The sequence below is a fragment of the Anarhichas minor genome, unplaced genomic scaffold (genome assembly GCF_050575085.1).
Source record: "Anarhichas minor isolate MPS153535 unplaced genomic scaffold, ASM5057508v1 ptg000136l, whole genome shotgun sequence".
Lineage (NCBI taxonomy): Eukaryota > Metazoa > Chordata > Actinopteri > Perciformes > Anarhichadidae > Anarhichas > Anarhichas minor.
In genome coordinates, this window is record NW_027466582.1 from 16,281,437 (window position 1) to 16,308,283 (window position 26,847).

Consider the following 26,847-nt stretch of genomic DNA (forward strand, 5'->3'; position numbering starts at 1 on the left):
CAATGTTTCGGCTGTACGACCTAATTTCGTCGCGAGGGAGCTGTGATTTTAATTTGGTGCAAGACTTTGGGATTGTAATTGATTCCCTGGAGTTATTGTCAATTAACTCTTGGCATCATGAGTGCACCTGTGTATTTATGTGCATGTGCCATTTGCTCTAGTTATTTATTATGGCATCGGGCTTTTGTTTTAATGAGATGGTCTTTTTATAACACTGCCAGAGCTGCTGGTGTCAGAGCTGGAGCACATGGAACCAGTGTGCACCCTTTACACCGAGCACTTAAGACGATACAGGACACGTGTATGTAACAGCCTCGTTAAATCGGTTCTGATTAAAACGGTTGTCTGGGGCTGTATTCACAAAGGACTGTACCGTACCGCTACTAGTGCTCCTAAAAGTCACTAAGAGGTGACCGTTTGTGTCAGTATAAACATTACAAATATATTCAGTAAACAGGAGCTTGAGGAGCAAATAAGAAACACATGGATGTGATGGATAAGATGGATTTCATAAACAATGTTTTAGATAAACTGTCTTATTTCCAGCCGACAAAACAAATCATCATACTTTGAGAGGTGGTAATTCTACATAATAGCATACATTTTACTGGATAATCCAGTAATGGCCATAACATCATCTTCTTCATGTATTAATTGCAGTTGGAGATGATTTAATATGCACTTAATGAACTGTCAAACAACTGTCCAGTGTCCAAGTAGCATAGACTTGTGCCAGCCATCATCTCCAGTGTTAATGGATTAGTTTGATTTGTTAGTGAGCAGATTCAGTCCTTATTTAATGAGCGCTAATTTTAAAATGAGCTTCACAGCGTTGAGATGGATTACCTGCAGCACATTACAGACCGTGAGGTCTTTTCGTGACTTAGAATTCCTCTAGACCTCTACATTCTCTCATACTTAGGAGATACTTTTAGTGCTTAAAACAACAACTAAGCAGCCTTAAAGTTAGAACTAACACCTCTTTATTTTTCTCTTAACTTAGCCAGGATGTTTTCTGAAAATCTAAATCCATTTTTTTCTGCTGATAACCTTTAATCAGGAGCCTCTTTTGTTGTATCCATAGATTCATCCTTAACGGACAGTGGCTCCAGGACGCAGTCTTCCGTCCTAGTCTCAGAGAAGATGCTCGGGAAAAGGAATCCCTTTTCCGGGGAGACGGTTCACCTGGAGCCGCCTTCTTCAGCTAAGATCTTTCCTGAGCACAGACCAGTTCATGTTCTGGACACGGAGCAACCACTTGACAAGCACTTTCAATCAAAAAGCAGCCAGGACAGCAGTAGTGAATGTTCAACAGGGTTCAAGTTTAATAAAGAAATACCCTACATCCCGCCAGTCAAACACCCCATCCCTTGCAAGTTATCCAGTCATCCTGAAGTGTCTCCCATCTGCGTAGACAAACAGAACTTACGACCCCTGTATACATATGACAAGAAAACCTCCATAGCGTTGGACAAGACAGACCTAGAAAGTTTCTCATTTGGTAACGGAAAGGTCACCAAAAACGGGAAGAAGTACGGCAGCATAAAGAATGTAGAAACTAACTGTCTGTCCATTCTTCAGAACCATAGGACCTTCTCTCTCTGTTACTCAGAGCTGAGAAACTGCTCAGCTAAGACGGAGCTGGACCTGAGCCAGAAGGACAGTAAAAGCCCCATCCTGAGGAACATCTCCTCAGCTCCTTCACCCATGGTGGATGATGGATTTCTTGATCCTCAGGAGGAAGAAATGGGCCAGGACAGTGAGGAGGGGGATGTTGGTGAACTCAAAATCAGGTACGAGGACTATCAGGAAAATAAGACTGAGAGGACTATTGTGGCCCAGCAGGAAGCACACTACAAGTTCTTCCCAAGTGTCATCCTCTCCAACTGCCTCAGTAGGAAGAAAGCTGCGAGTAAAAAGCCGGCAGATCCCTGCAGCAAGCTTGAACAGGCCCAGCCTCGCAGGGCTAGGCTAAAAATGTATAAAAAGGGGTTGGGAATGTCAGGACAGAGGAATAAAATAAGCATATTTGAAAGCTCTACTTCTGACAGCCAGGATAGCACTGGCCTCACCTTTACCACGCCTGCTTGTCCAGTGACTGTAGACGCAGAGATGCCAGTTTTGGAGAATAACTCAATAAAAGAGGCTGAGCCAATTGAAGATGTGCCAATCATGGAGGAGGAGCCAATCACAAAGGAGGAGCTACAAAGTGAGGACAGCTCTGTAAGTGAACAGAGGGAACAGACAGAACCACTTTCAGAGCCCCCTGCCACCACCTTTTCCAGTTTTTCCTTGGAAGTTAAAGACTCAGCAGAAGATAGCTTAAGCCCAACACAGGATTTATCAGCTAAGGTCACCTGTACTAAACCCTCAGCGCTGCCTGGTAGTAAATACACCCTGAGGGCCAAACGGAAGATGATCTATGATGGCGAGGATGGAGAATACTCAAGTGCCACTCGTTCTAAAAGTCCAGCCTCCGTCAAAGAACGGTTTAAGGACACCAATGTCCCCAGTGGGCAGGAAGTAAAACACCAGAAACGGAGCAAGAAGGAACCCCCTATTATCATCAAGTACATTATCATCAACAGGTTTAAAGGACAGAAAAACATGCTGGTGAAGATGTCCAAAGTGAATGCAGAAGAGCAGTTGGTGATGCTGACGTCGGACAAGCTAGACCAGTACAATAAACTAGCCCCTCTTAAAGTATTCTGGCCCAAGGTGGCAGAATCTGCTGCTGTCAAGTTTCCCATTCCTGAGTCAAAGGCAAAAAAACAGCCCAAAAGAAAGGCAAAGGTCACCTCCACAAATAAAAAAACAGTCTGCAACTCCTCCAAACCTCCAGTCAGACAGGGTGTAAGGGTCAAAAGGACTAAAGGCTTCAAGAGAGGTCCAATTCTACCCTCTCTACCGCCCCCTAGGCCATGTTACTGTGAGCTAGCAGACGACCATGACCGTGATTATTCTGATGTCATGGTAGAGTTGGGCTACCTTTCTGATAGATCCCCAAGTCCTGCAAACTCAACACCCCCTCGTTGTTGGTCCCCAAGTGACCCTCTCATGGACACCAGGAGTTCAGAACAGCTGATAAACCCACTCAGTGACCCATGTCTTAGTTCTGCTTCTATCAAAGCACACACAGTGTGTTCAACCAAAGGAGCACAAAAAAAGTGTCAAACTGCCAAACCTAAGAGATCCACACACACTAAAAGGAAAGTAAGCAAGTCTGTTACTAAGCCTCAGGTGGAAGAGGAACCCCAAAAAGAGAAGTCAAGACCAAGGAGAGGTGGTGCTCCAAAGCAGAGGAAGAAAGCTAAAGATACAGCAGAAAGCATCTTCAACAGTTCTACACCCACCACAAGACCGAGAAAGTCTCGCAAAAAGAAGACTGAGGAACACAAAAGCCATGACTCAAGTCAAGACACCTCCCAGCTTCTTTTCCTGGAGGATGAGCTACCTCCTTCTGTGAGTTCCTCTCAAGACGTCCCTCCATTTCAGCAGCCAATGAGCACAGATGGTAACAGCCAGGGCAGTTCCCAGCCAGCATCTAATTCAGGCTCTAACTTAGGAGCCCAGTCGATAGAACCAAAGGTTGAGGACTGTGAGACTTCCATCATGGAGGTCAACCAAAGCTTTTCAGTACCGGTTCAGCTGAAGCAACAAGGTTGCCAGACCACTATGGTAAAGTTAGAGGCTTCACAAGAGAAGTGCACAGCTCCTCCACCTCCTCTGGCTGGTAGACTCCTACTGGAAGACAGTAAAGACTCCAAAGCCTCCCCACACTCAGGCCCTAAGAACGGGCAGATCCCCACTCTCTCCGAGACCCCCTCTGGCTTGGCTGTCCTCAAGCAGCTTCTCCAGAAGAGGCAGCAGGGAAAGGCTCTTCCTCTACAAGTGGTTGGTGCAGATAGCCACTCAACTGCCATAGCTCAGGCCACAGCACTACTAGATCCCAAATCTAAACCAGTCAAATCCAGAAGAGCTCCCTCCGCCACTCCACGGAAACCAAGGGCCCCGAAATCTACCACTCCCAAGGATAAAAAGCCCAGAATCAGGAAAGGCAAGGCAAGCAGCACTCAGCCAAATCTATCAGTGAAGCAGGAGGGCAACATGTCCGATGACTGCCCCATCTTCCTGTCAGACCCAGGCCTGGACAGCTGCAACTACATAGAGGACAGCTTGTCTCCAGAGCTCCCACACAACTATACCTTTGATATAAATGCCATTGATCAGACGGAGTTCTCCAGCCCGTACAGCGGCAGTCAGTTTGTCCTGACTGATAAGAATTTACCAGTTAAGTTCTTGAGTGATGTCAGCCAGGAAGCTGTATCTGCTCAGGCACTGGGCTTTGAGAAGAAACTTGATAGGCTATTTGATTCTGGGGAGGAGCTTCAGAGGGGCTCTGACTGGCACAAAGCAAGGCCCGTCAGCCCTGACCTCTATGGTAGACCCGAGAACGGGGAGTCTCTATCAAATCACCTCACATTCCTCGACTCAGAGAAAACCAAGAGCAGAGAGTGGGACTTCTCTTTAGGTAAAGCCCACACACTCAGCCCCTTTCAAGACTTTCACTGTGAGAGAAAAGAGCTGCTCTTTTCCGTCTTCGACTCTGTTCTACCTTTGCCTTTAAGCTCTGCGTCATTCGTCGACCATGAGGGCTCCCCAACGGGGGATCTTCTGGAGGGCATTGATGGACTAACGTCCACCACGCCCAGTAGCTCTCCACGCTCCATCAGCTCACTATCCCAGGTGAGGGCAAGCCAGCTGCTGCGGGGAGCAGGGGGTGGAGCCCACGTCCTCAAGCCCCTCATGTCCCCTCCAAGTCGGGAGGAGATCCTCGGCACTCTGCTGGACCTGGAGATATCGGAGGCCACATTCCAGGAGCCCTTCTGCAGCAACCCCTCTGATGCGCCAGGGAAACCAATGTAAGGCTTTATGCACCATCAGCACAAAGTAATTATATTCAAGGCATCTTGCATGCATGTGTGGACTAAATCAGTCAGTCTTATATAACTACATTTAGGGGAATCTTATGAAAAACATTCGTACGTCCAAATGGAAACCAATACATCTAGTTTTTTTCTCACACTCAAATATCAAACCCTAAAAAATCCAGTATTAGTCGGGCTCTAATCAATACTATCTACAGGTCTTTATTTAATACATCACTCATGTCTTTGCAAAGTTTTCCACTTCTGAAGTTGTAAAATTGTAGTGATTGATGAAAGATTCCTCTGTTGTCTCTCCAGGGAAGTTGGCGGCCGTAAGTTAACAGTGCATACCAGGCTGACTAAGGAGCTGGCAGAGTTCAGTGGAGACTTGTCTTTGGAGGGCCTCCATTTCTGGAAGACGGCCTTCTCAGCCATGACACACCCTGCCATCACTATTACCTCATCTTCCCAAGCCCGGGGAGCTCAGGCCTCAGAGGCCAGCAAAGACCATGCCGAGCTTGACCCGTCCTCCGCCAGTGACAAGAAGGTCATCCTGCTGCCCTGCAAAAACCCGCCAAGCAGAGAGCGTGTGCAGCTGTGGCTGGAAGCCAGGAAACAGTACGAGAGTTTGCAAAAAGGGCTGCTGAAGAAGGGGAGGGTTGGGCTGGATGTGGAGGGGAACCCGGAAAGAACTGAGCAGCCAACTGTTTCCAGCTGTCCAGCAGCGAAGGTTGAGCTGTGCCAGAGACTCTCCAGTATCAGGATGCAAAGGAGGAAGAAAAGCAACCTGTCCTTAATCATAACTCCCATGGAGAACACAGGCTCTCATTGTAAATCCACAGCGGTGAGTCCGGTTTCAGATGAAGGCGGTGTGGATATTGAGCGGGAGGGCAGAGAGAACGATGATTGCGACGATAAAACCACCTCTCCAGAGTCCCCAGAGCTGCCTCCCTGGCAGCAGTCCTGTCAGCCCAGCCCCTTAGGGCCAGACCGGCTCAGCGGAAACAGGCAAAGTGAAAACTCTCCAGAACTACTGTCACCTGGGCTCTCTAACTCCCTGGAGAGAATGGGGGAGAATCCCAGCCCTTCGCTCCGCCATCTCAGTAACAGGGAAGAGGGGAGGACGAGTCCCCACCTCCTTCACAGCACCCCCTTTTTAAGGAGGAGGCGGAGAAGCAAGGAAGACCTGGAGCCCGTGTGCAGCTCGCCCATATCTGAGGGTAAGAAAACATTCTGCCTGTAATCTGTTAGCCAGGAATTTATCATAGCTGACTTATTCTTTGATTACAGGGATTGTTTCTTCATGTTGTCTTCCTGTTTCTTACTCCTGCTGCAGAGGATCCCGTTTCTCAGAGACTCCAGCAAAGGAGGAGAAGCCAAGTGGACCCGCTGAGACGAGTGTTGCTGACCACACAGATAAAGGTCAGACCACAAGTGTTGATTTTGTTTAGACCTCTCACCACATAGGGAACTCAGGGAAAAGGGTTTTAATACCAGTGTAGAACTGTGCATGGAGAGTCCTACTACCTGATATTATGCCTCCAGCTTGTTGAAGTTAGCCATAATGTTTTTTTGCTGTTTCTTTTGTACTCTTTGTCTTCCACAGAACCAGTTTGCTGCTTTGAATGTGCCAAAGAATGATAACTCTGAGATTGAAGGCCCCAGCATAGCCAACTCTTACGGTTTTAAAATCAGCATGCAAAACCTGCAGGATGCCAAAGCTCTGCACGAGGTGAGCCGCTCCAGCCTTTTCCCAGCCTGTCTGGGTTCTGTTTGGCGCATTTAGGGTGGAAGAGTCCACTATTTAAGGTTGGAGTTGGATAGATATTTAATAAATGCGCTTATTGAATCAGAGTCTTTTAGAGTACTATACAATCTAATTAGGTTCATACAGTTTTAAGTGGCAGCCAAGATTTGTTCATTTCCATTCTGTTGTTGTGCACATAACATTCACATTTATAAATAAGCAATATCAAAATTACATATTATATTTTATTAAAAAGCATTTTATATCGCCACAACAAGCGCTCTAAAGATTTGTTTGTACATCGAGCTAAAAGAAAAGCTGGCCCATCTGGGACCTCAACACAGTCTAATGTGTTCACCCCCCCCCCCCCCCCCCCCCCAGGTCCAGCACCTAACACTGATAGGCATGGAGCTCCATGCAAGAACCCGACGTGACCTCGAGCCTGACCCCGAGTTCGACCCCATATGTGCCTTATTCTACTGCCTCAGTTGTGACGCTCCCCTGCCCGATGTCGACAGCACCCAGCTGACGGGCGCCATCGTGGTGGACAAAGACCGTCAAAGCAGTGACCAAGGTTACAACTGACTTTATCACAGTGCTGCTGAAGAGGACATTATTTGTACTAAGATTTAATAATATGTAGCATTATTTTAGTCTAAGTAGGACGCATTGTTTTGCACGTGTTGCTCGTAGTCACACGATCAGTGGCTACGTACAGTCAGGCTGATGAACAGGGTTGTAAGAAAATGTTGAGTATCACAATATAATGTTTTGTGATAATGCATAGATTATTTTTTTTCTATATGGAGGTGTTCTTTATACAATGACCGTTTTCCTTAAATTAGATTTAACCATAAATATTGTATGGTACATAGTGTAGTACACAGCCTGACTGAAAATTGTGTTTGCACACCCTCCGCAGGTCACAGAGGAACAGCGCCCCTGCTGGTCAGGTCGGGCATCTCTGGGCTGCAGGTGACATACGCCACTGACGAGAAGGTGCTGTTTCAGGAGCTGATCACCATCATGAGGAGGTGTGTAAGCACGTGGTTTTTACGCTGCTCCTTCACATACTGCTCAAAAGCATTGTTTGGGTTATGAAATACTAAGCTAAGCAGCCACTGCACGTGTTCATTGGTCGGGAAAACGAAGCCTTGGCTCTGACATGGCTGTTGTTCTGTCAGGTTTGACCCAGACATCCTGGTGGGCTACGAGGTGCAGATGCGCTCCTGGGGCTACCTCCTCCAGCGGGCCGCAGCGCTCGGCGTGGACCTGTGTCGGCAGCTGTCACGAGTGCCAGGTAGGGCCAACTGTCACCACAGCTGCTCCTCTAACAGTTAACAGGAAGCAGTCTGAGTTCAAAGCAGATTTTCTTTCATATGTACTTATGTGTGTGTGTGTGTGTGTGGTAGCTGAATAGAGAGCCTCCTCCTCTGTAATCGACTGTGTGTCTGGCTCTGTGCGTGTCCTCAGGTGACTCCAAAGAGAACCGCTTCGCCGCAGACAGAGACGAGTACGGAGCCGACACCATGAGCGAGATCAACATCATCGGACGCATCACCCTCAACCTGTGGAGGACGATGAAGACTGAGGCAGGTGTCCCGGCATGACCTCCACCCAACTCCCGCACACACACACACACACACACACACACACACACACACACATATAGACACACTGTTGTTCTCAAAAGTTTTATCTTGTGACCTACTTTCTCTCATTCCTCCAGGCAGGATTCTCACCACTGGTGTTCTGGTTCCACTTGATTTTTTGTTTTGATATATCGGGGGTTATATAATCCTTTTATTGAAACTACAAAATCAAATCTTGCCTCATCCTCCACCCGTCCAATGAGTGTCTTTGATTGCTGTGTTTGTTTGGATTCCCTGCCGATGTCTGCGTGGTGCGGTCCTTTCTTCAGCTTCAGGCTGAGCGCCGTTGCTTTTTGATCACTCACTCAGAACACACAGGGGAAGGTGCTCTTGTGGCCAGCGGTTAAATTCATATGGAACTATGTCACAGCTCAACGAAAATACTGTGTGAGAAATGCAACAGTTAGCAAAAGAGTTTGAATGATTTGGAGGAATTTCCATCTTCCATTTTCATAGACATTTTATGAGTCTTCAGGGGCATTTTCTTTAATTAATTTTGGGCCCCGCGGGGAGTCATGAGATTTGTGGAACATCATAAAACCGTGGGTTTGGGACCCCTCAAAGAGTCATAAAAATAAAAGAATAATTTCTGTTACACAGAGCTATATGTATTGTTCTTGTGAAATACTGGATACCTTGACCTCACCGGGAGTCTAAACACCGTTCTATGCGGAAAAGAAACCGCTCTTTGGTCAAATGTCTACACAAAGGCCATAACCTGTGATTAGTGGTCACAAAAAGAAAACGTAGGAACCGCTGCCATAAAAAGGATTCCGCTGTACAAATCAGATATGGAAAGTCTGGGCGTGTTACAAGTTGTACACGTTGTCTGTGTTCACTGAATATCTTCTTAGTGTATGACATGTTTTTTGAGTGTATTCGCCCCGACAGGACTTTTGAATTTGATACACAACGTCAACAAAGGAGTCGAGGTCTGACTGACTTGATGAACAGTCGTGGAGGATCTACCTTTAAAGGAAATGGTCGAAGATATGTTTTATTTATTTTCATTTTCTGCCCCCAGGCGACGCTGAACAACTACACTTTTGAGAACGTGGCCTTCCATGTCCTCCACCAGCGCTTCCCCCTCTACAGCCCCCGCACACTGTCCGACTGGTTCGACCACAACACCGACCTCTACAGGTTTGTGCCCGCACCAAACACACCCCATCAGAACTGAAAAAGTTGAGCAATGATAATCAAAATAAAGATTTAACACCAAAACAATTTGCCTCTCAACAAATACTGTGTTAGGTGGAAGATGGTGGACCACTACGTGAGCCGCGTGCGAGGCTCAATGCAGCTTCTTCAGCAGCGCGACATCATCGGCAGAACCAGCGAGCTGGCCAGATTGTTTGGGATTCAGTTCTTTCACGTTCTGACCCGAGGATCACAGGTTGGTCCACAGCTTCCTGCTCTGTAGCCGTTGGGCCCCTGATGCACCGTCTCGCCCCGTAGATGAGCGTCTGTCCCCCTAGTTTGTGCGCGGTGTGTCCTGAACCGTTGGAACTTGTTGGTGGCTTTTTCGGCCGATTGAGCGTGTTGAATTGGCGGTCAGAGAAATCACTCTGATTGGCTGTTCAGCCTAAAGAGAATCAGTGCACGAAAAGAAAGCCAGCAAACGAGTAAAGTCAGAATGTACATGCTGGTTTGCTGTAGTCTTCTCGCTGTGTTCAAGTGCAACGTTTTGTCCAGGACACGCAACAGTGGGCCTTTGAAGCTATCAGGGGGTTATGAACGGTTACACCGGTGACTCTGGTACATTCTTCCTTTTTTGTCCCTCCAGTACCGCGTTGAGTCCATGATGCTCCGCCTGGCCAAGCCGCTGAACTACATCCCCGTGACGCCCAGCATCCAGCAGCGAGCCCAGCAGAGGGCGCCGCAGTGCATTCCTCTGGTGATGGAGCCCGAGTCGCGCTTCTACAGCAACTCGGTGATCGTGTTGGACTTCCAGTCGCTCTATCCCTCCATCATCATCGCGTACAACTACTGCTACTCCACTTGCCTGGGCCACGTGGACAGCCTGGGAACGTAAGCATGCGCGGCGGGGCCCGACACAAACACAACTCGCTTAAGTGGCGCGTCTGCCAGGAAAGTGTCCTTTTCCGGCGCTGCCTTCCTTCCTCCTCGTTATTTTTAATGGAACCGACACGCTGAGAGCTCCGCGTGGCGTTCACAGCTAAGAGCAGAGAGCGCTGCTAGTTGGGATATATTTCAGGCTTACTGTAGTTGCATAGCAACAGCAGGAGCCATGAACACTTTTCCTCCCAACATGCATCTGTCTGCCACTCCGAGGTGGCTGGCTTCATGCTCTTCACTCCCAGCAGAGTAGAAAAGCGGCAAATTAGCTCCAGGAGCTCCGGCTGCAATGCTGCATTTATTTAGTATTCGTCTGTAACAGTTTTTAAAAGCTGCAGTTATTTTACATTTAATAATTAAAACTGTCATCGGCTTGTTGCTGTAACAGCCGCACATGTTTTGTAAGAAGTGGCCGTTAACTGACTGCCCACTCGATATTTGAGTTTATTTAAAAGTCTTATTTGTAGACGCATCCTCGTCATGTAAGTTGATATCTTAAGACATCGTTGAATGGCTGAGCCAAAGCTGCTTCGGGCCTTTAAGTCGGCCACAGTGAGGCTGCTTCAGACGTTCCTCTTAGTCATACTCGGGTGATTGAGCGATAGCTAAGATGCTGCAGTGCTGCCAGCAGCGCAGTGTGACAACTAAGTACCGATAACGGATGAGAACTGCCTCTCTCTCTGACATTAACACACCCGCGTCTTCTGTTTCAGGCCCGATGAGTTTAAGTTCGGCTGCTCCTCCCTGCGGGTTCCTCCTGAGCTCCTCTACCAGCTCCGCAACGACATCACCGTGTCACCCAACGGCATCGCCTTTGTCAAGGTACGGCACCCTCTGCCCTTCACTCTACCTGTGTGTTGTCTTTGAGAAAAAACACTTGGGCCCCCCCGAGTATGAATCATTTGTCTGAGTCTTCCAGCGGTGCAGCTTTATTAAGGTTCATTAGCTGCTGCGGAGGCCAAGAACGTCTATAGAAAGCCCACTTCATGCTCTACGTCCTCCCATTCATTCTTTTCACTCATCGCTCCACACTCCCTGGCCCCGGTCCCAGTCTCATTACGTCACACACACACACACAGCCACAGCGCAGTGCAGTGAACACCGGTCATGTGTAATGAGGTTATTAAAAGGCACAGAAGGAACTCAATTATGGATCTGATTTTATTTCTTTTATCGATGCATTCTTTTGGAGAAAACCTGCTGAAGCTGGATATTTGTAGTTTAGTTTCTGGACCACTCTGTCGATGTGCCCTTCATCTAAACCATGTATTATATATTTATCTTTGTCTGTACACTTCACAGGAAATGTTGGACACCTACTCCAGCTGTTTGAGTCGGTATCGGCCCGGTATCGATATCGGTGCATCCCTAGTAGAACAGAAAGAAACCCTCCTGCAGTGTGAATGTGGACCACTGCGCCCTGTGTTCACCCCTTTGTTGTGTGTGTGTCCAGTCGTCGGTGCGTAAAGGCGTCCTGCCCAGCATGCTGGAGGAGATCCTGAACACCAGGATCATGGTGAAGCAGTCGATGAAAGCCTCCAAGCAGGACAAGACCCTGACGAAGCTGCTGGACGCCCGGCAGCTCGGACTCAAGCTCATCGCCAACTTCACCTTCGGCTACACCGCCGCCAACTACTCTGGACGCATGCCCAGCGTGGAGGTGAGCTTATCGAAGGTCACGTCCTGTTGTCTGCACTGAGGATAACACGGTTAAAGCCTGCTGTGGTTGTTGTGGAGGAGTGGAATGGATATAACGCCGCACATGTTCTTAGTATTTATAATATGTCCCGTTCCAGGTTGGAGACAGTATCGTCCACAAAGCCAGAGAGACCCTGGAGAGAGCCATCAAGCTGGTCAGCGACACTAAGAAATGGGGAGCGCGCGTCGTGTACGGAGACACCGACAGGTACCTTTCTTTAGAGTCACTGTTCACATCAAAGCAGCAGGAATACAAGTAGCGCACGCTCACAGTGACTGATACGAACTCATGTGAGACCAGAGCCACGACTGACACACTTTAATAATTTCCGCTTGCTGTCTCTCACCCCGCGTTCACGCTGCTGATGTGTCACTATTTTGTGATGATGTGATAGCACCTTTACCACGGAGCGCCAACAATCAAATTACACCTTTTATTGTTTTGACAAGTAGCTCCAAGGCACTAGTTAACTGTCGGTATCTAAAAGGTTTTCCCAGCAATGATTTAGAGACGTTTTGTTCTTCGTGGTGTTTCACACAGAAGAACTATGATGTTTTCAGCTCTTTGTTGGTGAGACTGAATTACTGAAGTAGAGAAACCAGAGAGGAGACCTGGGCCTGTATTTATCAATCCGTACTCTGAGTGTAATTCATTTGCCAAAAATGAAACTAAACGCACAATAAATAATCTTATTTTGGGAAAATTATGTAGTTGAAAACTGGTATCATGGCAGCGCTCATCCAGACTAAAATACCTAAACAGCTATTGGATGGACTCCCATGTAATGCGGATCAGATGGGATCAGTTGTAATAACTTTGGGGATCCTCTCACTTTTCCTCCAGCGCCGTCATCATCGGGTCAACTGTCGTTCCCATCAGCCTCAGCTGTGCTTTGTGTTTACTCATAATCACAGGTTGTAGCATGCTAACAGGCTAAACTAAGGTGGTGGACATGGTAAACATTATTCAGTTCAATTCAATCCAACTTTATTAATCCAGGAAGGCAATTTGATTTTGGGCAGAAGTACAAACAGAAGGAGGTCTGTCATTACCTGCTTGTCAGTATGTTAGCATTGTCATTGTTAGCATGCTGACGTTAACACTGAGCCCAGTAGTAGTAGTACAACCTCTTGCCAGTGTTTACTCATAGCCTTGGGAGCCTGAAATTAATCAGGCTACTTATTGATTGTCATCGTGTGGTTGCATACGCAAAAATATAGCATATGCTGTTATGAGATTGCAGCTTTTTCGGAACGTCAGCATCATATCTATGCACACTCATCCTGGGTGGCTCTGTTATGTCGGTTATTTGCTTGTACACGTACAGTAAAGCCCATACTGCTCTGAAGTACGAGGGTTTAGTTGAACTCGTAGTCCAATTCCAGAAGAGGGATTCTGAGAAGCTTGATAAACACAGACCCTGAACAAGAAGTTGATGACGCTTTGTTGAGTGACAGTGACGGGGAGCGACTGTAGTGATGGCGGCGCTGCGTAGGTGGAGCCGCAGTATTGATGCCCGGCTTGTGTCTCTGTGTGTCTGGCAGCATGTTTGTTTTGCTGAAGGGAGCCACCAAAGAGCAGGCCTTCAAGATCGGCAACGAGATCGCCGAGGCCGTGACCGCAACCAACCCCAAGCCGATCAAGCTCAAGTTTGAGAAGGTAGCGCTTTGCCAACACACACACACACACACACACACACACACACACACACACACACAGCAGCCTCACTGTAATGTTTGTGCATTTTCATTTGTGTCAGTCTGTGCCAATTCTCTCTCTCAATCGGCACAGACAGACACATTTTAGATTTTTTTTATTGATGTGTGTGTGTGTGTGTGTGTGTGTGTGTGTGTGTTCCCAGGTGTACCTGCCCTGCGTGTTGCAGACAAAGAAGCGCTATGTGGGCTACATGTACGAGAGCCTGGACCAAAAGGAGCCCGTGTTCGACGCCAAAGGGATCGAGACGGTGCGCCGTGATGGCTGCCCCGCTGTTTCCAAGGTAACAGGCAAACGATCCTCGCCTCCTCCCTCCTCCGCTCCTCACCAATCACAGACAGTTTCCACTTCCACCTTCACGCGTGTCAATCAGGCAAAAAAGGGCCCCGGCTCAGGAGCATGGCTGGATAAATGTCACAAGAACGAAACAGCAGATCACTATATATATATTTATTATATATATATATTAGGGGTGTAACGGTTCACAAAATTCACGGTTCGGTTCGGTACGATACAGTGGAGCCACGGTTCGGTACGTTTACAATACAGTAGAAAACTATAAATGCCAGAGAAACGTACTTGATTTTAAAATAAATTTATTCATTAAAACTAACATCATAAAGTTATTCTTTGACTTTGAACAATGATGGAACTATACCTGAGTGACTCATCTTCTGGGGTGTCTTCTTAGCAACACATAAGCATAAAAAACAAAAACTGCTCCTTAAAAAATGTTATGTAGTATTGTTACTTACATCTTCTCCATCATCATTTTAGTATGAACAATGATGGAACTATACCTGAGTGAACGTGGCTCTTCATCTCCCATTCAGTGGTCAGGTGATGTGCGTTACAGTCAGGTAGCTGTGTGTAGCCCTCGATGTCCAGGGACCCGCTGTCAGAGCAGCAGCGGGTGCCTCGGACATTTGATTCTCCACTCGTGCTTTTGTTTTCTTGTACAAAGCGGGAATTACGGTTTGGCTGAAATGGGCTCGTGAAGGAATTGTGTAACGGGGCTCAATAACATTCTGCAGGTTCATGAAGCTGCGTTTACCACTACAGAGTCCGGTCTCATGTCCGCGGCTATAAATGTACCAATCGCCGTGGTGATGCTTCAGCCCTGTTCGACTCGGTAGTGAACAGCTGCTTAAATGCTTCGGGGAGTTTAGCAAATGCAACATAGTGTTGTTTTTTTATCCACCACTCTCTCGCCATCGCCCTCATAGTTCACAGAGAAACCAACGTGGCTCCAAACACCAGACCTGCAGGTCGTTGGAGGATCTTCTATTTCTGGTCTATAGCCATATTGCACCGAGCTAGCTTCGTGTAGCGTGTCTCACAGCGCAAAAGTGCCCGACTGGAGTAGAATGTTTTTCTTTGGTGGTGGGCGTGTCAGAGAGCACGCTGTCCGTTACGTCATGTGGGTTGCCAGTTTGAGAACAGTGGCTCCCCCGAAAACATAATATTTCCCACAATTTAAGCTTCTGCATTTTCCAAATGCACTAGTATTATTAAAACGTATTGTTCGGTTCGTCATGCGTACCGAACCGTGAGCCTCGTACCGAACGGTTCAATACGAATACGCGTATTGTTACACCCCTAATATATATACACGAATATTCCGTATGAATCCAGCTTCATACAACCACTTTTTTTCTTTTGTTCATTCATCTCATGTTTCCGCTCCTCTCACCCATCATGTCCTCCAGATTCTGGAGCGTTCCATCAAGCTGCTGTTTGAGACTCGGGACATCAGCCAGGTGAAGCAGTTTGTGCAGCATCAGTGCATGAAGGTTCTGGACGGCCGGGCCAGCATGCAGGACCTGACCTTCGCCAAGGAGTACCGGGGCAGCGGCACGTACCGGCCCGGAGCCTGCGTGCCCGCCCTGGAGCTCACCAGGTGTGTGTGTGTGTGTGTTTGTGTGTGTGTGACGGCACATTGTCAGTGGCCATTTACAGAAAAGCAACACTAAAACACAGTCTGTTGTTTCACTACTGTGTGTGTGTGTGTGTGTGTGTGTGTGTGTGTGTGTGTGTGTGTGTGTGTGTGTGTGTGTGTGTGTGTGTGTGTGTGTGTGTGTGTGTGTGTGTGTGTGTGTGTGTGTGTGTGTGTGTGCAGAGATCAGAAAAAGCTTGCTGTCAACTACAGTTACAGTAGTCGGTGTGTGTGAATCCAATTACTGCTTCCCCACAGTGCTCATTGTCTGGCTGCACTAGCCGGCATGTACAGTACCTGAGTCTGTTGCTAGGCAACACATCTCTTAATGGGTGGGGAGAAAAAAAAAAATCTGATTTCAGAGGCTCGGATAAGAGGAAAATATTGAGCCTCATTCATTAGCAGCAGAATAGTTTATCTGGTGTGTTTTATCCGCTGGGTTGATTCCTGATGTTAATCATGAATTGAATCTATTACATTATTTAATAGATTATTTAGAATATTTAACAAACACACAGTTCTGATGCACATTGTCAAGTTGTGTTGCGTTTCCGTCTCAGGCGCATGATGGCGTACGACCGTCGGCTGGAGCCCCGCGTGGGCGAGCGGGTGCCCTACGTGATCGTGTACGGGATGCCCGGCGTGCCCCTCATCCAGCTGGTGCGTCGGCCCATGGAGGTCCTGCAGGACCCCGGCCTCCGCCTCAACGCCACGTACTACATCACCAAGCAGATCCTGGCGCCGCTGGGCCGCATGTTCCAGCTGATCGGGGTGGACGTGTTCGGCTGGTACCAGGAGCTCCCCAGGGTGAGACGGAGAACAATTTGTATTTTCAGGAAATTGAGCGGCCGTTAGGATTTCTTTTTTTTTTTAGAAGCGATGCAAATGATGATTAACTTACTAAACAACGCCACAGGAAACTATAGTGTCAAAGAAGAAAGCTGGAGTAAAGACACACAGATAAACCAGAATGGGTTAGAGTTTGGGGAATGGGTTTTATGTTCAGTGACTCACAAGGTCTTTTCATTCAGTCTGTTTGGTGGAGAGAGAACAAAGGATGAGGAGAAAATCTCATTTGTGCTTCCTGCTGAGGATCGAGTGAGACTCATCGAACCTGCCTCCGTCTTTGTGTCGATACTGAAGTCCGGTTCCACTCTGACGGAGCACACACGCCCTCTGCTGGTGGAGCTGAGAGCAGAGCTCATCAAAACAATGGCAGACCTCACATTGTGTGTGACCATTGGTCAACAGTTTTACAATCTGATCCAGTCAGAAGGCTGTGGTTGTCTTCTTCCTCTAGCAAATTCTGACCATGTTGTTGGACGATAAAATGCACTCAGACTCCGTCACATTAAGACTCCCCCCCCTCTGCACACAGATCCAGAAGGCGTCCTGCTCCTTGGCCGTGGGTGGAGAGGAGGTCGGGAGGAAGGGAACCATCTCCCAGTACTTCACCACGCTGCACTGCCCCGTGTGTGACGAGCTGACCCAGCTGGGCGTGTGCTCGCGGTGCCGCTCCGAGCCCCAGAGAGTCACGGTTACGCTCTACCAGGACATGAGGCTGTGGGAGAGTCAGCAAGACCAGCTGCTGAAGGTGAGAGGAGAATAATAGATTATGGGTTCCAGCTCTCAACTTTAATTTTATAAAACGGCACCTACAGTCATGATAAAGACAAATGCATTTCATGTTTTAAATCACAGCCTGCTGCAGGTCGACTTCGTGCCCTTCCTTCTCTTTTGGATGAAATACTAAAAGATTCGTTTTTTGCCACCTGGACGTGTAGGTGGCGTGCTACTCACGCTGCAGTTGGTTTAGCGACCTGCTTTCACTTTAACAGTCTGTTCTGTTTTAAAGACTATCGCACATTATCACACATTACTTTTTCTCTGTCGAGCGTCACAGCATTTAAAATGATATTCGCAGTTATCCTCAAAACAGCCCTGGCTACGCCGACATAGAAGAGCGTGAGTGTCGGCCCAGTTTAACCCCCGTTCACGCCGGCCTTTGACCCTGTCTCCCTGGGTCATATTGATAGAGATGAAGCACCATGCCAACTGTGATCTGGCTCCTAGCTGGAATGATAATCAAATACCTTTCAGATCTTGCAGACTCAGCTTTTCGCCCGTGTAAAATAATAAAAATGGAAATTGTAGCCTCGCCTCAAGAGTGCAATATTTCTGTGTTCACCCAGCGTGTGTGTGTGTGTGTGTGTCCAGATCTGTAGGAACTGTAGCGGCTGTGCAGAGCGACAGGTGCCCTGTGTGTCTCTGGACTGTCCCGTCCTCTACAAGCTGTCCCGGGTCAACAGACAGCTCTCCAAGGCCCCCTACCTCCGACAGCTGCTGGAGCAGTTCTGATTGGCTCCTGAACCCCCGGAGCCCCCCCCCCCCCCTCCCTCTGATATGGTGCTAAAATCTGTCCCGTCCCCCGTCCCCCCCTCTCTGTGTTTGATTGTCCACTCAGTTGTAATAGTTTAAATGGTGCTTTGATTGAACCCTGTCAGGGTTTTCATTCTGTCTTGTAACTGTTATCCGTTATGGTATTTTTCTGCGTGTGCAGACTGTCTGGTTTGACCCCCCCGTCTTCATGCTTGTTTGCTGCCATCTCCATTAGCTGCTATGAGTGCAGTCCAGTCGAGGAGGATGAGTTGAGTCCTGTATGAGCTGTAGCAGTTTGAACTCATTGTTTTATTTTTTTAAAGGAGCTCCTTACAACTCTAAAGACAAAACTACATTCACACCACTAACTGACTTTTCTTCATTTTTATATAGACTGCAGTCTTTTTTGTAAATAGTTCCTGTATAGCTCCATCTTTAATCTCACTGTGCATTAGCATCAACAAAAAAGATACTAAAGCTCCGGCCATGAATGCAATCAAATCTGTTTTTATGCATTCTGTTTGAGGATGCCATTTTCCATCTTTCTTTTCATCTTGATTGTACTGATATCCTTTTGGCAGATTTGACACTTCATACTCTATCTTCTGAGTGTGGGAACTGGAAACAATTTCAGTCTTTCCAAAAAATCTGGGACTGTTGCAATACTGTGTTTTGATAATTTATGTCATGAAGAGTCTATCGTTTCCCTGTGCATATATGGATTTGTGTACAATTCCAATTTTCTGAGCAAAAAAAAGAAGAAATCTGTCATCAAATCACATCAAGATCCAATCCTCAATGCTCCATACAGCCGTACACAGGATCTGTGTATTTGTATAAATGTAAAAATAATAATGATGATGAAGGAGGTGTTTTTTTTGTTTGTTTTTAATGAACATTGCTGTGGGTGGAGGTTTGAGATTGATATAATAAAAAGTAAATGTATTAAGATGCATTCTGTCAATGATTCAATTAAAAAATAACTTCTATTGAATCACAGAGACGACACATCGCACAACATGACACAAACAAAACTCTTCTTTACAAAAGTGCAACCAAAACTAATTTAAATCTTACAACTATCATCACGCTCATGTCCTGCTCACTGCAAAATGAGTTTACATTTTCAGAACGTGTTTTTGGCAGCAGGGTGGAAGATGAGTGCGACGGTCCCCGGTTCATCTCATGTGTCCTCCAGCAAGGCACTGAAGTCTAGCAGCCCTGGGACCCGTTCACGAGCTTACTGACTTCACTGTGGAGGGAAGCGGGCCAACACAGAATCCTGTGGGGAATCAATGACGTATTTTATTTCCAACAATCCGTAGCATAGAAGTGCAGTTTAAAGCCTGAGCCTTCATCATCATGATTCAAACGATGCTGATGACCCAAACTTTCACGGATGCTGCACAGGTTTCGGTCAGTGGTCAGTGCTTCATTCAGTACACAGTAAATCAACTGTTCATAAATGTTGGAATTTTCAGGTTCTGGACAACGAATGGGCGCAAACATGGAGACTCTTGTTTTTAGTGAGAGATGAACAGCATGTAGGAGCCACAGGAGGAGGTGTCAGTCTCTCTTCTCTCGGTCCAGAGAGAGCAGTAGTTTACGTCTGGGGGAGTCTCTAACCGGGGAGATGGTGGCCGAGTAAGAGGCTCCACCTGCGGGCTCCGTCGCCTGGGTGTTGGAGGCAGCAGGGCTCCCTGTGAGACCAGAGCCAGGAGGAGGAGAGGAAGCCTTGCTGGGTGAACTGATGAGACTTGCTGTGTCATCCATTTCAATGACCTCAAAGTCTGCGTCGTTCCACTGATCGGCCTCATTGTCTTGGTCCTGCTCCTCCTTCTCTTGCTCCTCCTCTTCCTCCTCGTTGGCCCCCGAGTCCAGCAGCGCCTGGCGGTATTCGCTGTCGTCTGCGTCGGGCCGGCCCCTGACGCGGGGCTTCCTGCTCTGGCTGCCGGGGGCCGAGGCCAGCTTGTACATGACCGGGAAGAGGATGGAGGTGAAGGTGGAGGTGATGAGCGACAGGTACATGAGCAGGGGCTGGTCGTGGAACTTCCCCAGCAGGAAGCCCACAAGAGCGGGAAGCACCATCTCACCCAGCGCCGCCCCCACCACGAAGGCGGCTGCCGTGCGGCCCGTCACCGTGGTGTACTGCTCCACCCAGGAGATGCCGCTGGGGAAGATGGTGGCCATGGAGGCGCCGTACAGACCGGTGCAAACCCACAGGGCCACCTTCTCCTTGCTGAAGAGGCAGAGAAGCAGGGAGGACACAGTGGAGCCCACCAGGCTGAGCAGGATCATGGTGGCCGGGTGCATGCAGGCCGCAAAGAAGATGGCCAACCCCCTGCAGGCGGCGAACGTCGCCCAGAACAACGAATTCAGCCCGGCTGCCTGGGACTGAGGCATGTGGGCGTAGTCCTTGGCGAAGGTGAAGATGAACGAGCCGTACGCCACCTCAGCGCCTACGTAGAAGAAGAAGAAGCAGCAGAGCAGGGCGATAAGGGCAATGTGACGTTTGGCCACCAGGGGCTTTCCTGACGAGGCCTTGGCTTTGTCGCGTGACGCGCCGCAGCGACAGTAGAGGATGAAGAAGAGCAAGGAGATGAGAAAGATGTAGGAGCCGATCACAACGTAGGCCCACATGGACTTGAGGGTGCTGTGGACGTAGTGGGTGATCGCGTGAGCGTCGGGGACTTGCTCTGTGGTGACGGGAGGCGTAGAGTTGGTCGGTGAGATTCCTGTGCTGCCGTCGCCATCGGGCCCAAACAGCAGCTTGGCTATGATCGGAGACACGAAGGCCCCGGCTGCGAAGCTGAAGTGCAGAGCCTGCATGTGAGGACCCGCCTGGTCACCCCATGTGTTCAGTATGAGGACATTACCACCTGACGGAGAGAGGAGAAAAACATTGACACTTCATTAACAATATGGCGGTGGCACCGTTGGAGCCTCTGCATGATGTCCTGCAGTGACGTAACATCTCATAATCCTGTAATGCTTTCCTTCTCTTTGAAAGGTTGACTTTTCATGGACGCACACTGTGCAAAAACACTGATGTTTTTGCACAGTGTTACCATGACCTGAAAATGATTTCAGGTCATGAAGGTTTTCACTAAAGTATGAAAATACAGAGCTCAGCGGGTATCAGAGATTAGGTTTTTAACAATGTGCGTGTATGAATAAATAACTGATGCTCTCAAAGTAACAACTCATCTGGAAAGATAACACAATGTGTTGTGTGTTACAGAAACACGAGTTACAGCCCTTTATCAGTCAAATACAGAGTGAAAGAAAGACGGCTAGCTGGTAGTGGGTTGTTTGGGGCTTACTTTAGGCTGGCATCAATTACAGCGAGCACTAACAGCCCCAGCAGGTGCATTGAGCAGCTACAGAGATCCATTTCTTTCAGGAGTCGGTGGAGACCAAAAACAGAGCTAAAAGTAGCTGGAGGTAGTCATTTTCATAGTTCTCATCAGAAAGTACATAAGGCTCAAACATCAAAACAGACAGCATCTGGATGACCAGTGTGTGTGTGTGTGTGTGTGTGTAGGATCTTAGCCTCCATATATAATTCTTCATTAAGTGTTCTAATACTAACTACTAGCTAAAAGGTTTCCCTCCAGGAAAGCAAGACTCGTACCATTAGCTCGTGTATTTAAGTGTTGTCTTACCTGTATCCAGAATACCCATCGACATCCCAATGCTGGACATGAGCCCAGTGAGGAGCAGAGCTTGCTTACAGAAGGGGATAGCACACATTCCAACGGATGTGACCAGCATAGAGAAACCTGGAAGGCAAGATAACAAGAGTAGAATATGTGTTTAAAATGTGACGTAAGACCCTTTCCATATATCTGAAGATTTCATAGCCGAGTGCAAAACAGGCCATTCAAATGTCATAAAAATATCAATGTATAGTATGCGATTAAAATGTAATTTTAAATGTCATATTATAGTATTCCATAAAAAGTCATAATGAAGCTTAAGCGGAAGGTCAGTCAGTCAGTCAGACTCTCTCTCTCTCTCTCGCTCTCTGATTACTTCATCAGCTGATTGTGGGCGTCACTATAAGTTAACCAACCAGATGTTGCACAGTTTCCTTAAAGCCGATCACATCGTTGCTGTCAAATTTTAAAAAGTGTCCTCTCCATTATTGTCAGTTGTCATTTCAGCTCAAATCGAATGTGACCCTCCTCCACTCCAGTCACCTCGAGTCAGCATCACAGTCAAGCTCCTCCTCCTCATCTTCATCATCCCCACCACCACCAGTGTCTGGACTTATCTGACCTCAGCATCACTACCCCTCTATTATCCTACTTCAGGATGGAGTCCAATCGCCAAAGACATTGCACTATTCATATTTTATGCATGTGTAATAAATATTATTCAATTCTAATGAAGTTTCTCCTGATTGAAATGTAGTCTGTCATAAAATGCCATACTATGTTATTCCATATTAAGTGACTAAAATGGCATAGTCGTCACAGCATAGTTAACATAAAAAGTCTTAATGCAGTAATAAAATATAAGTCATAGTATAGCATACCATAAAAAGTCATATAGTATATCATAAAAGAGTCACAGGATAGTATATTTTAAAAACTGTTAAGTCATTTAAGATTATCATGAAAAATCCTAAAAGTCATAGTCGAAAACAGTGATAAAAAAGTCGAAAAAATGTCACAATACAGTATACAAAAAAACAGGAAAAAAAGTCAGAAAAATAATAAAAAACAGATATAGTATGTCGAAAAAAAGTCAGAGTATAATATATTGAAAAAAAGTCACAGAATAGTTTGTTGAAAAAAAACATTAAAAAGTCATATGTCGGAAAAAAGCCATGAAGAAGCCATAGAAATGTCAGAAAGAACTGTCATAGTATATTAAGTAAGTCATAAAAATGCCAGAAAACAGAAAACACGTAGCCAGGACACCTCTGACTGAGCGATATGCGCCTTTTCTGACTCATCCAAAAAGCACTACAGCAATCACATCGCTGCATGTCGGGGCGATGCTGCCTCGGGGCGACTGGTCTGGTTGCCCCGTCGCTCAGAGGTCCCTGCGGCCGATCGACCCGGTCGCGGCTGTTTTCTGTCCTGGCCCCACAGTGGTGGAATGAACTCCCCGCTGACCTCAGGACAGCAGAGTCGCTGCCCATCTTTCATCAGTCTGAAAACTCACCTCTTCAAGAAGTACTACCCTGAGCCTTCCACTCAGCACTTATTGTATTCATATTAGTTTGTTGCACTTATTGTATTCGTTTGTTTTTGCACTGGTTTATGCTCTGGTTTATGGTCTTAGATGCTTGTGTAAAAAAGGAGATGCACTTATGACTTCTGGTGACTAGTAGTTCTCTTGAATACCTATGTTGAATACACTTATTGTAAGTCGCTTTGGATAAAAGCGTCTGCTAAATGACTGTAATGTAATGTAAACTCTCGATTGAATTTCTCATCCACTGGAAACATGAAGGAGTTTTGAGAGCCGATGGAAATTATATTTGATTTAAACACATAAGCGGTGGGGACAATTTTAGGTTTTCAGAAAAGTGGTCGGGACACATCCCCACCGTCGCTATCATAAATTACACCAGCACCATGTGCAGCTCCAACATCTACGTGTGGATGAAGGGTTACCCAGCAGGAGGTGGGGGTTCAAGCAGTCGAAGAGAATCCCCCCGAAGAGGGAACCGCCGATGTAGCCCGCGGAGCGGCCGACGAAGATGTAGGAAATATTGCTGATGTTCTTCTTCACATTCAGAGCCAGGTCCTCGAATGTGGGGCCAAGAACAGAGATACTCATCCCCTAGAGAACAACAAGAGAGAGCAGCAGGAGTTACAAAGAGAGAGCACATTTACTGCACGTGAAAACTGAAATAAAATGAGAATAATAATATAATAATATATATATATATAAGCTGAACACAAGTGAAGCCTATGTGTATTTTTACTTTAGACTGTGTAAATGGAGCAATAATTGGCCCAGAAGAGTAAAGCAGTCACTCGGGTGTGCACTGATGGTTAATCTTAGCAGATGGTTGAAGAGCAAGTTTTGCAACTATGTAAATCCAGTCTGTCCAGGTTCCTGCAGCAGACTGGATATACGACTTCCTGCACATTGCAACAGCTTATTGTTGACCGATAGCAGGTTCATTCAGACTGTATCTCTGGCCAGCTTTTGCATTCATGTGTCTTATTTTTCAAAGTGGATGCAGGTGATCCACATGGGGCCAGAACGCTGCACGTGATGCAGTAGGGGCCAGAATTAAAAATAACTTGAAACTTGAAACTGTGGTATAAAACAGGCAGCACACAACCGAGGGTTTGCAGACAGTGGTTAAAGAGTGTGTGACTGTAACTACTTACACAGGTAACACAGGTTATAAACTGATTCCTTGAACAGGTGTTTGCAATGCTACCTGATTGCATCTAGAATAAGAGCGCGAGGTAACCTAACCCTGACTAAGCTAACATCGTTGTCATGTTAGCTTAACATGTGTTTGTCATGAGTAGTATTCATATCTAAACACATTGTGGTGGCGTTAAACGAGTAGAAGGCCTGAGGAAACTCACGGATACATTTTCATGGAACATTTTCCTTAAAAGAAGCTAACAGGTTATAGCATTCGCTGCTAAATGTACCAAGCCCAGGAAAGATGCACAGAGCGCGAGGGTGACCATCCAGCGAGCGCATGCTCCATGTCCGCCCCTTCCTCCGCCGACCACGTCCACCCGGTCGTCGCATCTCGGCTTCGTGGACCTCTTGACCGCCTTCAGCACGCTCTTCAGCCCCCTCGCGGTGTCCTTCCTCTTGTCAAACAGGGTGTCCTCCTCCTGGTCGTCGTTATCGTCATCGTCGTCCTCCATGCTGGCGAAACGAACCTGCTTCTTTTTGACAACAGTGTCGCGCGCGGCGGACGAAGACATACCTGTCAGTTTGTTACTACGACTGCTGACGCTGATGTTGCGCTGTCTGAACGCTGTTAGCGGGCTGGTGAACAGCGATAACCGCCCGATAAGCGGTGCTTCGGCTCCTTCCGCGCTTCCTGTTCGTAGGTCTATCGGTGCTAAGTCGTTCAAATGCAGTCAGTCTTGTTAAAACCCCGCTGGTTCTTGGGATGAAAGCGGTCCAGGTACCAGCGTACGGGATCCTCCATATGGCAACAGCCAACGTATAGCTGCTGGAGGCTCGCAAAGATCGTCTAATGACACAGAGTCTCACTTGATCCACATAAGCGACACGCGAAGAACATGGGATAATATCCTGTTTAACTCGTCGGCAGAACCACTTACACATTTGTTTAGATCATGAATCAGTTATACATAAACTACAGCGGTCATTACTTTATTTTTGTTTGTTGGACTGCCTTGTTTTATCCTCGACCGCAGGGTGGATTTAACAACAGTGTTCACATTTTCCATGTCTCATTTGCATTTGTAAACTCACTCACAACCCAATTCATTCCAGCTCAGTAAATATCAGTATTTTAAAGTTGTTGGTAATTTGAATGAATTTGCTACACTTTTAACGGAACAACACTGACTCAGATTGTCGTTGACGTTCTTTGTACTCAGAAGTCAGAGTAGAGTGAGACCCCGCTGCTCGTTTTTCCTCTCTGACTCAGCTGACGCGTTACAAAAATGGTTCAGTGCTTCAGGAGGTAATAATAATAATAATACATCAATTTTATATAGCGCTTTTCAAAATACCCAAATACGCTTTACAGGGCAGAGACAAACAGAACAAACAAACAAAAAGAAAAAGAAAAAAGAAAGACAGAGGCGCAAACAAAACAAACACAACATTTTTGTAAAAAAAAAAAGAATAACTGGAGAAGCTGTGCTGAATGGGTCATGTAATGGAAGGTAGGGTGCAGGGGTTAGCAGGTGAAGGCGAGTTTGAATGTTGATAGGGAGGGAGCCTCACGGATGTGGATGGGGAGGTGCAGCGGCTGAGAAGGCCCTGTCACCCCAGGTCCGGCGCTTGGTCCTGATGGTCTTCAGAGTGTTTGCACCGGCGGACCTGAGGCAACGGGTTGGGGCGTGGAGGTCTGCAAGGTAGGGAGGGGCCAGGTTGTTTAGGGCTTTGTAGTCGCCACCACGTTAGCAGCGAGGGGACATGGCGGCCTCTAGTGTTACAGAACGATGGAGCGCAGAAGTGGCCTAAAGCCTGAGGTTAGGAGGGGGAAGTTGGGCCACCAGTGTTCATACCTCATTTTAAATATATTGGAACTATCTCTATCCTCATTTTAAATAGAAATATAACTTTTGAGGGCTAAACAAAACAAAAAGTACTTTTGATATTTTGGTATGTTTAAATATCAAGCAGGCGTACTTATGAGCCAAGGTGGACAATTACATGCTTGCAAATAAAGTAAAAAATGCTCCTTTATAAGTGCTACTATGATTTTACTCACCATAGAGACTGACCCGTTAGTGCTACATTATTCATTGAATTATTGTTAGTGATGCATTAGTGCAGTGTATGCGTACATTTAAGAAATAAATGTTCATATTTCTGTCACTTTGTGGACAAAACGAATCTGGCCAGTTGATTTTTATTTAAGGTGCCAATGAAAATTGGCACCGTTGTGTCCCATCCGTTTAGATTGATGCTGTTAAGACCTGGTTTTGCTACCAACATGAGCATTGGATGGATTGGGCAATACAAACAGCCCCTTACTGTATCAGTTGTTTGTTTGAGACGGATACACTTAC

General features: G+C 46.9%; 2 protein-coding genes across 4 annotated transcripts in view; one reads left to right on the forward strand and one right to left on the reverse strand.

Annotated features, from left to right (window-relative positions):
• Positions 1-19,085, forward strand: part of rev3l (REV3 like, DNA directed polymerase zeta catalytic subunit) — a 60,685-nt gene extending 41,600 nt beyond the window's left edge. For both annotated transcript variants that reach the window (XM_076083698.1, XM_076083699.1), the window contains exons 13-32: positions 1,085-4,922; positions 5,247-6,148; positions 6,265-6,350; positions 6,535-6,660; positions 7,057-7,249; positions 7,598-7,709; positions 7,860-7,975; positions 8,149-8,267; positions 9,352-9,470; positions 9,582-9,723; positions 10,114-10,358; positions 11,120-11,228; positions 11,860-12,066; positions 12,203-12,312; positions 13,650-13,764; positions 13,967-14,104; positions 15,531-15,721; positions 16,318-16,564; positions 17,136-17,351; positions 17,975-19,085. In XM_076083698.1, coding sequence (XP_075939813.1) covers positions 1,085-4,922; positions 5,247-6,148; positions 6,265-6,350; positions 6,535-6,660; positions 7,057-7,249; positions 7,598-7,709; positions 7,860-7,975; positions 8,149-8,267; positions 9,352-9,470; positions 9,582-9,723; positions 10,114-10,358; positions 11,120-11,228; positions 11,860-12,066; positions 12,203-12,312; positions 13,650-13,764; positions 13,967-14,104; positions 15,531-15,721; positions 16,318-16,564; positions 17,136-17,351; positions 17,975-18,115 — 7,472 coding nt within the window. In that variant the 3' untranslated portion in view covers positions 18,116-19,085. The remainder of the gene's footprint in view (positions 1-1,084; positions 4,923-5,246; positions 6,149-6,264; positions 6,351-6,534; positions 6,661-7,056; positions 7,250-7,597; positions 7,710-7,859; positions 7,976-8,148; positions 8,268-9,351; positions 9,471-9,581; positions 9,724-10,113; positions 10,359-11,119; positions 11,229-11,859; positions 12,067-12,202; positions 12,313-13,649; positions 13,765-13,966; positions 14,105-15,530; positions 15,722-16,317; positions 16,565-17,135; positions 17,352-17,974) is intronic.
• Positions 19,007-26,194, reverse strand: slc60a2b (solute carrier family 60 member 2b). 2 transcript variants are annotated; one of them, XM_076083700.1, is made up of 4 exons: positions 24,772-26,194; positions 23,767-23,935; positions 21,802-21,918; positions 19,007-21,015 (listed from the first exon to the last, which is right to left on the reverse strand). In XM_076083700.1, the coding sequence occupies exons 1-4, from the start codon at positions 25,054-25,056 to the stop codon at positions 19,703-19,705; spliced, it is 1,884 nt and encodes a 627-aa protein (XP_075939815.1). In that variant the 5' UTR covers positions 25,057-26,194; the 3' UTR covers positions 19,007-19,702. The 2 variants fall into 2 exon arrangements, with proteins under 2 accessions (XP_075939815.1, XP_075939817.1); XM_076083702.1 differs by having other exon boundaries at positions 24,703-24,839.
• Positions 26,195-26,847: the final 653 nt, after the last annotated feature.